Raw genomic sequence first — 14,057 nt, 5'->3', positions numbered from 1 at the left:
AGGGAACACCTCATTACACCACCTTCATCAGCTGTAGAGCCAGTAGGGAACACCTCATTACACCACCTTCATCAGCTGTAGAGCCAGTATGGAACACCTCATTAACTACCTTCATCAGCTGTAGAGCCAGTAGGGAACACCTCATTAACTACCTTCATCTGCTGTAGAGCCAGTAGGGAACACCTCATTACACCACCTTCATCAATTGTAGAGCCAGTAGGGAACACCTCATTACACCACCTTCATCAGCTGTAGAGCCAATAGAGAACACCTCATTACACCACCTTCATTAGCTCTAGAGCCAGTAGGGAACACCTCATTAACTACCTTCATCAGCTGTAGTGCCAGTAGAGAACACCTCATTAGCTACCTTCATCAGCTGTAGATCCAGTAGAGAACACCTCATTAACTACCTTCATCAGCTGTAGAGCCAGTAGAGAACACCTCATTAACAACCTTCATCAGCTGTAGAGCCAGTAGGGAACACCTCAGTACACCACCTTCATCAGCTGTGGAGCCAGTAGAGAACACCTCATTAGCTACCTTCATCAGCTGTAGAGCCAGTAGAGAACACCTCATTAACTACCTTCATCAGCTGTAGAGCCAGTAGGGAACACCTCATTACACCACCTTCATCAGCTGTAGAGCCAGTAGGGAACTCCTCATTACACCACCTTCATCAGCTGTGGAGCCAGTAGGGAACACCTCATTACACCACCTTCATCAGCTGTAGAGCCAGTAGGGAACACCTCATTACACCACCTTCATCAGCTGTAGAGCCAGTATGGAACACCTCATTAACTACCTTCATCAGCTGTAGAGACAGTAGAGAACACCTCATTAACTACCTTCATCAGCTGTAGAGCCAGTAGAGAACACCTCATTAACTACCTTCATCAGCTGTAGAGCCAGTAGAGAACACCTCATTACACCACCTTCATCAGCTGTAGAGCCAGTAGAGAACACCCCATTAACTACCTTCATCAGCTGTAGAGCCAGTAGAGAACACCTCATTACACCACCTTCATCAGCTGTAGAGCCAGTAGAGAACACCTCATGAACTACCTTCATCAGCTGTAGAGCCAGTAGGGAACACCTCATTAGCTACCTTCATCAGCTGTAGAGCCAGTAGGGAACACCTCATTAACGACCTTCATCAGCTGTTGAGCCAGTAGAGAACACCTCATTAACTACCTTCATCAGCTGTAGAGCCAGTAGGGAACACCTCATTAACTACCTTCATCAGCTGTAAAGCCAGTAGGGATCACCTCATTTCACCACCTTCATCAGCTGTAGAACCAGTAGAGAACACCTCATTAACTAACTTCATCTGCTGTAGAGCCAGTAGAGAACACCTCATTAACTACCTTCATCAGCTGTAGAGCCAGTAGGGAACACCTCAGTAACTACCTTCATCAGCTGTAGAGCCAGTAGAGAACACCTCATTAACAACCTTCATCAGCTGTAGAGCCAGTAGAGAACACCTCATTGCACCACCTTCATCAGCTGTAGAGCCAGTAGAGAACACCTCATTAACTACCTTCATCAGCTGTAGAGCCAGTAGAGAATACCTCATTACATCATCTTCATCAGCTGTAGAGCCAGTAGAGAACACCTCATTACACCACCTTCATCAGCTGTAGAGCCAGTAGGGAACACCTCATTACACCACCTTCATCAGCTGTAGAGTGAGTAGGGAACACCTCATTACACCACCTTCATCAGCTGTAGAGCCAGTATGGAACACCTCATTAACTACCTTCATCAGCTGTAGAGCCAGTATGGAACACCTCATTACACCACCTTCATCAATTGTAGAGCCAGTAGGGAACACCTCATTACACCACCTTCATCAGCTGTAGAGCCAATAGAGAACACCTCATTACAACACCTTCATCAGCTCTAGAGCCAGTAGGGAACACCTCATTAACTACCTTCATCAGCTGTAGTGCCAGTAGAGAACACCTCATTAGCTACCTTCATCAGCTGTAGATCCAGTAGAGAACACCTCATTAACTACCTTCATCAGCTGTAGAGCCAGTAGGGAACACCTCATTAACTACCTTCATCAGCTGTAGAGCCAGTAGGGAACACCTCAGTACACCACCTTCATCAGCTGTGGAGCCAGTAGAGAACACCTCATTAGCTACCTTCATCAGCTGTAGAGCCAGTAGAGAACACCTCATTAACTACCTTCATCAGCTGTAGAGCCAGTAGGGAACACCTCATTACACCACCTTCATCAGCTGTAGAGCCAGTAGGGAACACCTCATTGCACCACCTTCATCAGCTGTAGAGCCAGTAGGGAACACCTCATTAACAACCTTCATCAGCTGTAGAGCCAGTAGGGAACACCTCAGTACACCACCTTCATCAGCTGTGGAGCCAGTAGAGAACACCTCATTAGCTACCTTCATCAGCTGTAGAGCCAGTAGAGAACACCTCATTAACAACCTTCATCAGCTGTAGAGCCAGTACAGAACACCTCATTGCACCACCTTCATCAGCTGTAGAGCCAGTAGTGAACACCTCATTACACCACCTTCATCAGCTGTAGAGCCAGTAGAGAACACCTCATTAACTACCTTCATCAGCTGTAGAGCCAGTAGGGAACACCTCATTACACCACCTTCATCAGCTGTAGAGCCAGTAGGGAACACCTCATTACACCACCTTCATCAGCTGTAGAGCCAGTAGAGAACACCTCATTAACTACCTTCATCAGCTGTAGAGCCAGTAGGGATCACCTCATTAACTACCTTCATCAGCTGTAGAGCCAGTAGAGAACACCTCATTACATCACCTTCATCAGCTGTAGAGCCATTAGAGAACACCTCATTAACTACCTTCATCAGCTGTAGAGCCAGTAGGGATCACCTCATTCACTACCTTCATCAGCTGTAGAGCCAGTAGAGAACACCTCATTAACTACCTTCATCAGCTGTAGAGCCAGTAGGGATCACCTCATTAACGACCTTCATCAGCTGTAGAGCCAGTAGAGAACACCTCATTACACCAAACTCATCAGCTGTAGAGCCAGTAGAGAACACCTCATGAACTACCTTCATCAGCTGTAGAGCCAGTAGGGAACACCTCATTAGCTACCTTCATCAGCTGTAGAGCCAGTAGAGAACACCTCATTAACTACCTTCATCAGCTGTAGAGCCAGTAGAGAACACCTCATTAACTACCTTCATCAACTGTAGAGCCAGTAAAGAACACCTCATTACATCACCTTCATCAGCTGTAGAGCCAGTAGAGAACACCTCATTACACCAAACTCATCAGCTGTAGAGCCAGTAGAGAACACCTCATGAACTACCTTCATCAGCTGTAGAGCCAGTAGTGAACACCTCATTAGCTACCTTCATCAGCTGTAGAGCCAGTAGGGAACACCTCATTAACGACCTTCATCAGCTGTAGAGCCAGTAGAGAACACATCATTAACTACCTTCATCAGCTGTAGAGACAGTAGGGAACACCTCATTAACTACCTTCATCAGCTGTAGAGACAGTAGGGATCACCTCATTACACCACCTTCATCAGCTGTAGAGCCAGTAGGGATCACCTCATTACACAAACTTCATCAGCTGTAGAGCCAGTAGAGAACACCTCATTACACCACCTTCATCAGCTGTAGAGCCAGTAGGGAACACCTCATTAACTACCTTCATCAGCTGTAGAGCCAGTAGTGAACACCTCATTACACCACCTTCATCAGCTGTAGAGCCAGTAGAGACACCTCATTACACCACCTTCATCAGCTGTAAAGCCAGTAGGGAACACCTCATTAACTACCTTCATCAGCTGTAGAGCCAGTAGGGAACACCTCATTACACCACCTTCATCAGCTGTAGAGCCAGTAGGGAACACCTCATTACACCACCTTCATCAGCTGTAGAGCCAATAGGGAACACCTCATTAACTATCTTCATCAGCTGTAGAGCCAGTAGGGAACACCTCATTAACTACCTTCATCAGCTGTAGAGCCAGTAGGGAACACCTCATTACACCACCTTCATCAGCTGTAGAGCCAGTAGGGAACACCTCATTACACCACCTTCATCAGCTGAAGAGCCAGTAGAGAACACCTCATTACAACACCTTCATCAGCTGTAGATCCAGTAGGGAACACCTCATTACACAACCTTCATCAGCTGTAGAGCCAGTATGGAACACCTCATTAACTACCTTCATCAGCTGTAGAGCCAGTAGAGAACACCTCATTAACTACCTTCATCAGCTGTAGAGCCAGTAGGGAACACCTCATTACACCACCTTCATCAGCTGTAGAGCCAGTAGGGAACACCTCATTACACCACCTTCATCAGCTGTAGAGCCAGTATGGAACACCTCATTAACTACCTTCATCTGCTGTAGAGCCAGTAGAGAACACCTCATTAACTACCTTCATCAGCTGTAGAGCCAATAGAGAATACCTCATTAACTACCTTCATCAGCTGTAGAGACAGTAGAGAACACCTCATTAACTACCTTCATCAGCTGTAGAGCCAGTAGAGAACACCTCATTAACTACCTTCATCAGCTGTAGAGCCAGTAGAGAACACCTCATTACACCACCTTCATCAGCTGTAGAGCCAGTAGAGAACACCCCATTAACTACCTTCATCAGCTGTAGAGCCAGTAGAGAACACCTCATTACACCACCTTCATCAGCTGTAGAGCCAGTAGAGAACACCTCATGAACTACCTTCATCAGCTGTAGAGCCAGTAGGGAACACCTCATTAGCTACCTTCATCAGCTGTAGAGCCAGTAGGGAACACCTCATTAACGACCTTCATCAGCTGTTGAGCCAGTAGAGAACACCTCATTAACTACCTTCATCAGCTGTAGAGCCAGTAGGGAACACCTCATTAACTACCTTCATCAGCTGTAGAGCCAGTAGGGATCACCTCATTTCACCACCTTCATCAGCTGTAGAACCAGTAGAGAACACCTCATTAACTAACTTCATCAGCTGTAGAGCCAGTAGAGAACACCTCATTAACTACCTTCATCAGCTGTAGAGCCAGTAGGGAACACCTCAGTAACTACCTTCATCAGCTGTAGAGCCAGTAGAGAACACCTCATTAACAACCTTCATCAGCTGTAGAGCCAGTAGAGAACACCTCATTGCACCACCTTCATCAGCTGTAGAGCCAGTAGAGAACACCTCATTAACTACCTTCATCAGCTTTAGAGCCAGTAGTGAACACCTCATTACACCACCTTCATCAGCTGTAGAGCCAGTAGGGAACACCTCATTACACCACCTTCATCAGCTGTAGAGCCAGTAGGGAACACCTCATTACACGACCTTCATCAGCTGTAGAGCCAGTAGGGAACACCTCATTACACCACCTTCATCAGCTGTAGAGCCAGTATGGAACACCTCATTAACTACCTTCATCAGCTGTAGAGCCAGTAGAGAACACCTCATTAACTACCTTCATCAGCTGTAGAGACAGTAGGGAACACCTCATTAACTACCTTCATCAGCTGTAGAGACAGTAGGGATCACCTCATTACACCACCTTCATCAGCTGTAGAGCCAGTAGGGATCACCTCATTACACAAACTTCATCAGCTGTAGAGCCAGTAGAGAACACCTCATTACACCACCTTCATCAGCTGTAGAGCCAGTAGGGAACACCTCATTAACTACCTTCATCAGCTGTAGAGCCAGTAGGGAACACCTCATTACACCACCTTCATCAGCTGTAGAGCCAGTAGAGACACCTCATTACACCACCTTCATCAGCTGTAAAGCCAGTAGGGAACACCTCATTAACTACCTTCATCAGCTGTAGAGCCAGTAGGGAACACCTCATTACACCACCTTCATCAGCTGTAGAGCCAGTAGGGAACACCTCATTACACCACCTTCATCAGCTGTAGAGCCAATAGGGAACACCTCATTAACTATCTTCATCAGCTGTAGAGCCAGTAGGGAACACCTCATTAACTACCTTCATCAGCTGTAGAGCCAGTAGGGAACACCTCATTACACCACCTTCATCAGCTGTAGAGCCAGTAGAGACACCTCATTACACCACCTTCATCAGCTGTAAAGCCAGTAGGGAACACCTCATTAACTACCTTCATCAGCTGTAGAGCCAGTAGGGAACACCTCATTACACCACCTTCATCAGCTGTAGAGCCAGTAGGGAACACCTCATTACACCACCTTCATCAGCTGTAGAGCCAATAGGGAACACCTCATTAACTATCTTCATCAGCTGTAGAGCCAGTAGGGAACACCTCATTAACTACCTTCATCAGCTGTAGAGCCAGTAGGGAACACCTCATTACACCACCTTCATCAGCTGTAGAGCCAGTAGGGAACACCTCATTACACCACCTTCATCAGCTGAAGAGCCAGTAGAGAACACCTCATTACACCACCTTCATCAGCTGTAGATCCAGTAGGGAACACCTCATTACACAACCTTCATCAGCTGTAGAGCCAGTATGGAACACCTCATTAACTACCTTCATCAGCTGTAGAGCCAGTAGAGAACACCTCATTAACTACCTTCATCAGCTGTAGAGCCAGTAGGGAACACCTCATTACACCACCTTCATCAGCTGTAGAGCCAGTAGGGAACACCTCATTACACCACCTTCATCAGCTGTAGAGCCAGTATGGAACACCTCATTAACTACCTTCATCTGCTGTAGAGCCAGTAGAGAACACCTCATTAACTACCTTCATCAGCTGTAGAGCCAATAGAGAATACCTCATTAACTACCTTCATCAGCTGTAGAGACAGTAGAGAACACCTCATTAACTACCTTCATCAGCTGTAGAGCCAGTAGAGAACACCTCATTAACTACCTTCATCAGCTGTAGAGCCAGTAGAGAACACCTCATTACACCACCTTCATCATCTGTAGAGCCAGTAGAGAACACCCCATTAACTACCTTCATCAGCTGTAGAGCCAGTAGAGAACACCTCATTACACCACCTTCATCAGCTGTAGAGCCAGTAGAGAACACCTCATGAACTACCTTCATCAGCTGTAGAGCCAGTAGGGAACACCTCATTAGCTACCTTCATCAGCTGTAGAGCCAGTAGGGAACACCTCATTAACGACCTTCATCAGCTGTTGAGCCAGTAGAGAACACCTCATTAACTACCTTCATCAGCTGTAGAACCAGTAGGGAACACCTCATTAACTACCTTCATCAGCTGTAGAGCCAGTAGGGATCACCTCATTTCACCACCTTCATCAGCTGTAGAACCAGTAGAGAACACCTCATTAACTAACTTCATCAGCTGTAGAGCCAGTAGAGAACACCTCATTAACTACCTTCATCAGCTGTAGAGCCAGTAGGGAACACCTCAGTAACTACCTTCATCAGCTGTAGAGCCAGTAGAGAACACCTCATTAACAACCTTCATCAGCTGTAGAGCCAGTAGAGAACACCTCATTGCACCACCTTCATCAGCTGTAGAGCCAGTAGAGAACACCTCATTAACTACCTTCATCAGCTTTAGAGCCAGTAGTGAACACCTCATTACACCACCTTCATCAGCTGTAGAGCCAGTAGGGAACACCTCATTACACCACCTTCATCAGCTGTAGAGCCAGTAGGGAACACCTCATTACACCACCTTCATCAGCTGTAGAGCCAGTAGGGAACACCTCATTACACCACCTTCATCAGCTGTAGAGCCAGTAGGGAACACCTCATTACACCACCTTCATCAGCTGTAGAGCCAGTATGGAACACCTCATTAACTACCTTCATCAGCTGTAGAGCCAATAGAGAACACCTCATTAACTACCTTCATCAGCTGTAGAGCCAGTAGGGATCACCTCATTAACTACCTTTATCAGCTGTAGAGCCAGTAGGGAACACCCCATTAACTACCTTCATCAGCTGTAGAGCCAGTAGAGAACACCTCATTACACCACCTTCATCAGCTGTAGAGCCGGTAGGGAACACCTCATGAACTACCTTCATCAGCTGCAGAGCCAGTAGGGAACACCTCATTAGCTACCTTCATCAGCTGTAGAGCCAGTAGAGAACACCTCATTAACCACCTTCATCAGCTGTAGAGCCAGTAGAGAACACCTCATTAACTACCTTCATCAGCTGTAGAGCCAGTAGGGATCACCTCATTAGCTACCTTCATCAGCTGTAGAGCCAGTAGGGAACACCTCATTAACTACCTTCATCAGCTGTAGGGCCAGTAGAGAACACCTCATTAACTACCTTCATCAACTGTACAGCCAGTAGGGAACACCTCATTAACTACCTTCATCAGCTGTAGAGCCAGTAGAGAACACCTCATTAACTACCTTCATCAGCTGTAGAGCCAGTAGGGACCACCTCATTACACCACCTTCATCAGCTGGAGAGCCAGTAGGGAACACCTCATTACACCACCTTCATCAGCTGTAGAGCCAGTAGGGATCACCTCATTAACTACCTTCATCAGCTGTAGAGCCAGTAGGGAACACCTCATTAACTACCTTCATCAGCTGTAGAGCTAGTAGGGAACACCTCATTAACTACCTTCATCAGCTGTAGAGCCAGTAGAGAACACCTCATTACACCACCTTCATCAGCTGTAGAGCCATTAGACAACACCTCATTACACCACCTTCATCAGCTGTAGAGCCGGTAGGGAACACCTCATGAACTACCTTCATCAGCTGCAGAGCCAGTAGGGAACACCTCATTAGCTACCTTCATCAGCTGTAGAGCCAGTAGGGAACACCTCATTAACTACCTTCATCAGCTGTAGGGCCAGTAGAGAACACCTCATTAACTACCTTCATCAACTGTACAGCCAGTAGGGAACACCTCATGAACTACCTTCATCAGCTGCAGAGCCAGTAGGGAACACCTCATTAGCTACCTTCATCAGCTGTAGAGCCAGTAGGGAACACCTCATTAACTACCTTCATCAGCTGTAGGGCCAGTAGAGAACACCTCATTAACTACCTTCATCAACTGTACAGCCAGTAGGGAACACCTCATTAACTACCTTCATCAGCTGTAGAGCCAGTAGAGAACACCTCATTAACTACCTTCATCAGCTGTAGAGCCAGTAGGGAACACCTCATTAACTACCTTCATCAGCTGTAGAGCCAGTAGAGAACACCTCATTAACTACCTTCATCAGCTGTAGAGCCAGTAGGGACCACCTCATTACACCACCTTCATCAGCTGGAGAGCCAGTAGGGAACACCTCATTACACCACCTTCATCAGCTGTAGAGCCAGTAGGGAACACCTCATTAACTACCTTCATCAGCTGTAGAGCCAGTAGAGAACACCTCATTAGCTACCTTCATCAGCTGTAGAGCCAGTAGGGAACACCTCATTAACCTGTTGGGTCTAGGGGGCAGCATTTGCACGTCTGGATAAAAAAAATGTACCCGATTTAATCTGGTTACTAATCCTACCCAGTAACTAGAATATGCATATACTTATTATATATGGATAGAAAACACTCTAAAGTTTCCAAAACTGTTTGAATGGTGTCTGTGAGTATAACAGAACTCATTTGGCAGGCAAAACCCTGAGACATTTTCTGACAGGAAGTGGATACCTGATGTGTTGTATTGACTTTAAAGCTATCCCATTGAAAGACACAGGGGTTTAGGAATATTTTGGCACTTCCTATTGCTTCCACTAGATGTCACCAGCCTTTACAAAGTGTTTTGAGTCTTCTGGAGGGAGATCTGACCGAACAAGAGCCATGGAACGGTGATGTCCCATTAGACACCTGGCGCGCTACTTCATGTTGGGTACCCTCGTTCCAATACGTTATAAAAGGCTATGCATTCGTCCACCTTGAATATTATTCATGTTCTGGTTAAAAAAGGCCCTAATGATTTATGCTATACAACGTTTGACATGTTTGAACGAACGGAAATATATTTTTTCCCCTCGTTCATGACGAGAAGTCCGGCTGGCTTACATCATGTGCTAACGAGACGGAGATTTTTGGACATAAATGATGAGCTTTTTTGAACAAAACTACATTCGTTATGGACCTGTGATACCTGGAAGTGACATCTGATGAAGAGAATCAAAGGTAATGGATTATTTACATAGTATTTTCGATTTTAGATCTCCCCAACATGACGTCTAGTCTGTATCGCAACGCGTATTTTTCTGGGCACAGTGCTCAGATTATTGCAAAGTGTGATTTCCCAGTAAGGTTATTTTTAAATCTGGCAAGTTGATTGCGTTCAAAAGATGTAAATCTATAATTCTTTAAATGACAATATAATATTTTAACAATGTTTTCTAATTTTAATTATTTAATTTCTGACGCTGACTTGACTGCCGGTTATTGGAGGGAAACGATTTCCTCAACATCAATGCCATAGTAAAACGCTGTTTTTGTATATAAATATGAACTTGATAGAACTAAAAATGCATGCATTGTCTAACATAATGTCCTAGGAGTGTCATCTGATGGAGATTGTAAAAGGTTAGTGTATCATTTTAGCTGGTTTTATGGTTTTGGTGACCCTGTCTTTGACTTGACAAAACATTACACACAACTCTTGTAAATGTACTGTCCTAACATACTCTAAATTTATGCTTTCGCCGTAAAACCTTTTTGAAATCGTAAAACGTGGTTAGATTAAGGAGATGTTTATCTTTCAAATGGTGTAACATAGTTGTATTTTTGAAAAATTTGAATTTTGACATTTATTTGGATTCAAATTTGCCGCTCTTGAAATGCACCTGCTGTTGATGGAGTGCACCACAGGTGGCACGCTAGCGTCCCACCTAGCCCCAAGAGGTTAACCACCTTCATCAGCTGTAGAGCCAGTAGGGAACACTTCATTAACTACCTTCATCAACTGTAGAGTCAGTAGGGATCAAGCGTCCCAGAGCCTTCCACATGGTGAAATTGATTTCAGATATGATGTCAAGTTGCTTACTCAGCGGCTACCACTTTCCTTTCGATTCTGCCCATTCCTGGGGCCAACTCTGCCTTGCTGGCACACGTGACTGTCTTCCTGAAACTTCTCACCAGTCGGGCCCCAAGCTAAAGGCTAACTATTCGCTGGGGGACACTAAAGGCTGAGGAGTTAATTTCACACATCCCCATGAGCTACAACAGCATTAAACTGTGATAATGTAATATATATATTTTTTTATCATATAACGTATTACCAAATGTTTCATTTACATAATAAGACTCTAATAAAGTACATTGGTACCATTTAACTGTTTATTGGTTTAAATTGCCTCTCTCCAGAGCATAGACTGGGTTCTTCAATTTCACTTGTAGTGTCTGACCAGCATTACTCTGTGGTGTAGTGTAGTGTCTGCCCAGCATTAATCTGTGGTGTAGTGCAGTGTCTGCCCAGCATTAATCTGTGGTGTAGTGCAGTGTCTGCCCAGCATTACTCTGTGGTGTAGTGTAGTGTCTGCCCAGCATTACTCTGTGGTGTAGTGCAGTGTCTGCCCAGCATTACTCTGTGGTGTAGTGTAGTGTCTGCCCAGCATTACTCTGTGGTGTAGTGTAGTGTAGTGTCTGCTCAGCATTACTCTGTAGTGTAGTGTAGTGTCTGCCCAGCATTACTCTGTGGTGTAGTGCAGTGTCTGCCCAGCATTACTCTGTGGTGTAGTGTAGTGTCTGCCCAACATTGCTCTGTGGTGTAGTGCAGTGTCTGCCCAGCATTACTCTGTGGTGTAGTGTAGTGTCTGCCCAGCATTACTCTGTGGTGTAGTATAGTGTAGTGTCTGCCCAGCATTACTCTGTGGTGTAGTATAGTGTAGTGTCTGCCCAGCATTACTCTGTGGTGTAGTGTAGTGTCTGCCCAGCATTACTCTGTGGTGTAGTGTAGTGTCTGCCCAGCATTACTCTACTTACATGTCTCATCTCTTTGTAGCTGTGGTGTTTGAAGTCCAGGTTGTCTGTTGTTGTGATCTCATTCCATCTGTGGTAATAGTTCTGAGAGTCTGACAACAAACACATCCCATATCAAGTCATTGAACGTATCACTATATCGACTACAGTATATGTGTCAACTGAAGAGCTAGATAGGTCTGATAATGCTCAGTCTGTGACAATCACAATACTACAAACTGGAGGTTGGTGTCACCTTAATTGGGGAGGACAGGCATGTGGAAATGACTGGAGCGGAATTAGTGGAATGGTATCAAATACATTTAATTTTACTTCACTATGCAAGTCAGTTAAGAACAAATTCTTATTTTCAATGACGGCCTACCAGGGAACAGTGGGTTAACTGCCTTATTCAGGGGCAGAATGACAGACTTTTACCATCATTACTTTTTAATATTATTTTCGGGGTGCCCCCAAAGGTTTTTTATTGTTTGTAAAAACTTGTTGAGAGCTCTCAAGTGTTTTAACTTTACTATCTTAGGTTTTTAGGTATATAGTGCCTTTGGAAAGTATTTCAAACCCCTTTCACTTTTTACACATTTTGTTACTTTAAAGCCTTATTCTAAAATGGATTACATTAAAATTGTTCCTCATTAATCTACAGACAATACCCCATAATGACAAAGTGAAAACAAGTTTTTAGAAATTTTAGCAAATGTATTAAAAATAAAAAACAGAAATACCTTATTTACTTAAGTATTCAGACCCTTTGCTATGAGATTCGAAATTGAGCTCAGGTGCATCCTGTTTCCATTGATCATCCTTGAGATGTTTCTACAACTTGATTCGGACTCCTACATGCTACCCATACACCACACCCTTGTCTTCTACTGCCATTTAATACACTGAGGCCAATTGGCCAGTTTATTAGGTACACCACACCCTTGTCTTCTACTGCCATTCACCTTAATACACTGAGGGCCACTGGCCAGTTTATTAGGTACACCACCCTGTTCACCAAAAGGGTTCGCTCCTACAGACAGTGAGTCATGTGGCTACGGCTTGCTATATAAATCAGGCAGACAGGCATCAAGGCATTCAGTTACTGTTTGATTGAATGTTAGAACGGGCAAAACGAGTGACCGAAGCGACTGATCGTCGGTGCCAGGCGCGCCGGTTCCATTATCTCAGAAACGCTCGGCCTCCTGGGATTTTAAACGCATGACGGTGTCTAGGATTTACAGAGAATGGTGCTACAAACAAACAACATCCAGTCAGTGGGAAGTCCTGTGGGGAGAAAAACAACTCGTTGATGAGAGGTTCGAAGGATAATTGCAAGCTAACAGGTGGGCCACAAACAGGAATCTAACGGCACAGAATCACACGGTACACAGAGCAGTTACCTGGTAGAATCACACAGTAAACACACATAGCAGTTACCTGGCATGGGACATCCCAGGATCTCCACTCTCATACAGATGCTGCCACGGTTGAACCAGGAACGAGGATTGACTCTGATGTAACGAGCCACTACAGCCACAGGAAACATGTTCAACACAGGGATCTCTTTCTCCTTGTTACCAATGAAGATCTACTGAGACAAGCAGACGATTAACAACACAGTGAATAAGCGACTAGGGATTGGTAGTTGACATATGGTACAGTACATCGACAGACCGTGGTAATACAGTACATCTACGGACTGACTAATACAGTGAATAAGCGAGAACAATTGAGCATTCAAAAACTGCTGTATCAACCATGCCTCATTGATCTCCACCCCAATCATATCTATTGATCTCCACCCCAATCATGTCTATAGATCTCCACCCCAATCATATCTATTGATCTCCACCCCTATCATATCTATTGATCTCCATCCCAATCATATCTATTGATCTCCACCCCAATCATATCTATTGATCTCCACCCCAATCATATCTATTGATCTCCACCCCAATCATATCTATTGATCTCCACCCCACCACCCCAATCATATCTATTGATCTCCACCCCAATCGTATCTATTGATCTCCACCCCAATCGTATCTATTGATCTCCACCCCAATCATATCTATTGATCTCCACCCCAATCATATCTATTGATCTCCACCCCAATCATATCTATTGATCTCCACCCCAATCATATCTATTGATCTCCACCCCAATCATATCTATTGACCTCCACCCCAATCATATCTATTGATCTCCACCCCAATCAT

General features: G+C 44.9%; 1 protein-coding gene across 1 annotated transcript in view; it reads right to left on the bottom strand.

The window, feature by feature from the left end:
* Nucleotides 1–5,441: 5,441 nt before the first annotated feature.
* LOC106561165 (inactive carboxypeptidase-like protein X2) overlaps nucleotides 5,442–14,057 on the bottom strand; it is a 234,757-nt gene continuing 226,141 nt past the window's right edge. Inside the window, exons 6-8 of the mRNA XM_082973366.1 lie at nucleotides 13,276–13,426; nucleotides 11,860–11,948; nucleotides 5,442–5,501 (exon numbers count right to left, since the gene is read on the bottom strand). Of these exons, the coding sequence (XP_082829492.1) occupies nucleotides 5,442–5,501; nucleotides 11,860–11,948; nucleotides 13,276–13,426 (300 nt within the window). The remainder of the gene's footprint in view (nucleotides 5,502–11,859; nucleotides 11,949–13,275; nucleotides 13,427–14,057) is intronic.

Source organism: Salmo salar, chromosome 01, assembly GCF_965601325.2.
Source record: "Salmo salar chromosome 01, fSalSal1, whole genome shotgun sequence".
NCBI lineage: Eukaryota > Metazoa > Chordata > Actinopteri > Salmoniformes > Salmonidae > Salmo > Salmo salar.
This window is presented reverse-complemented; position numbering and strand designations above follow the sequence as displayed.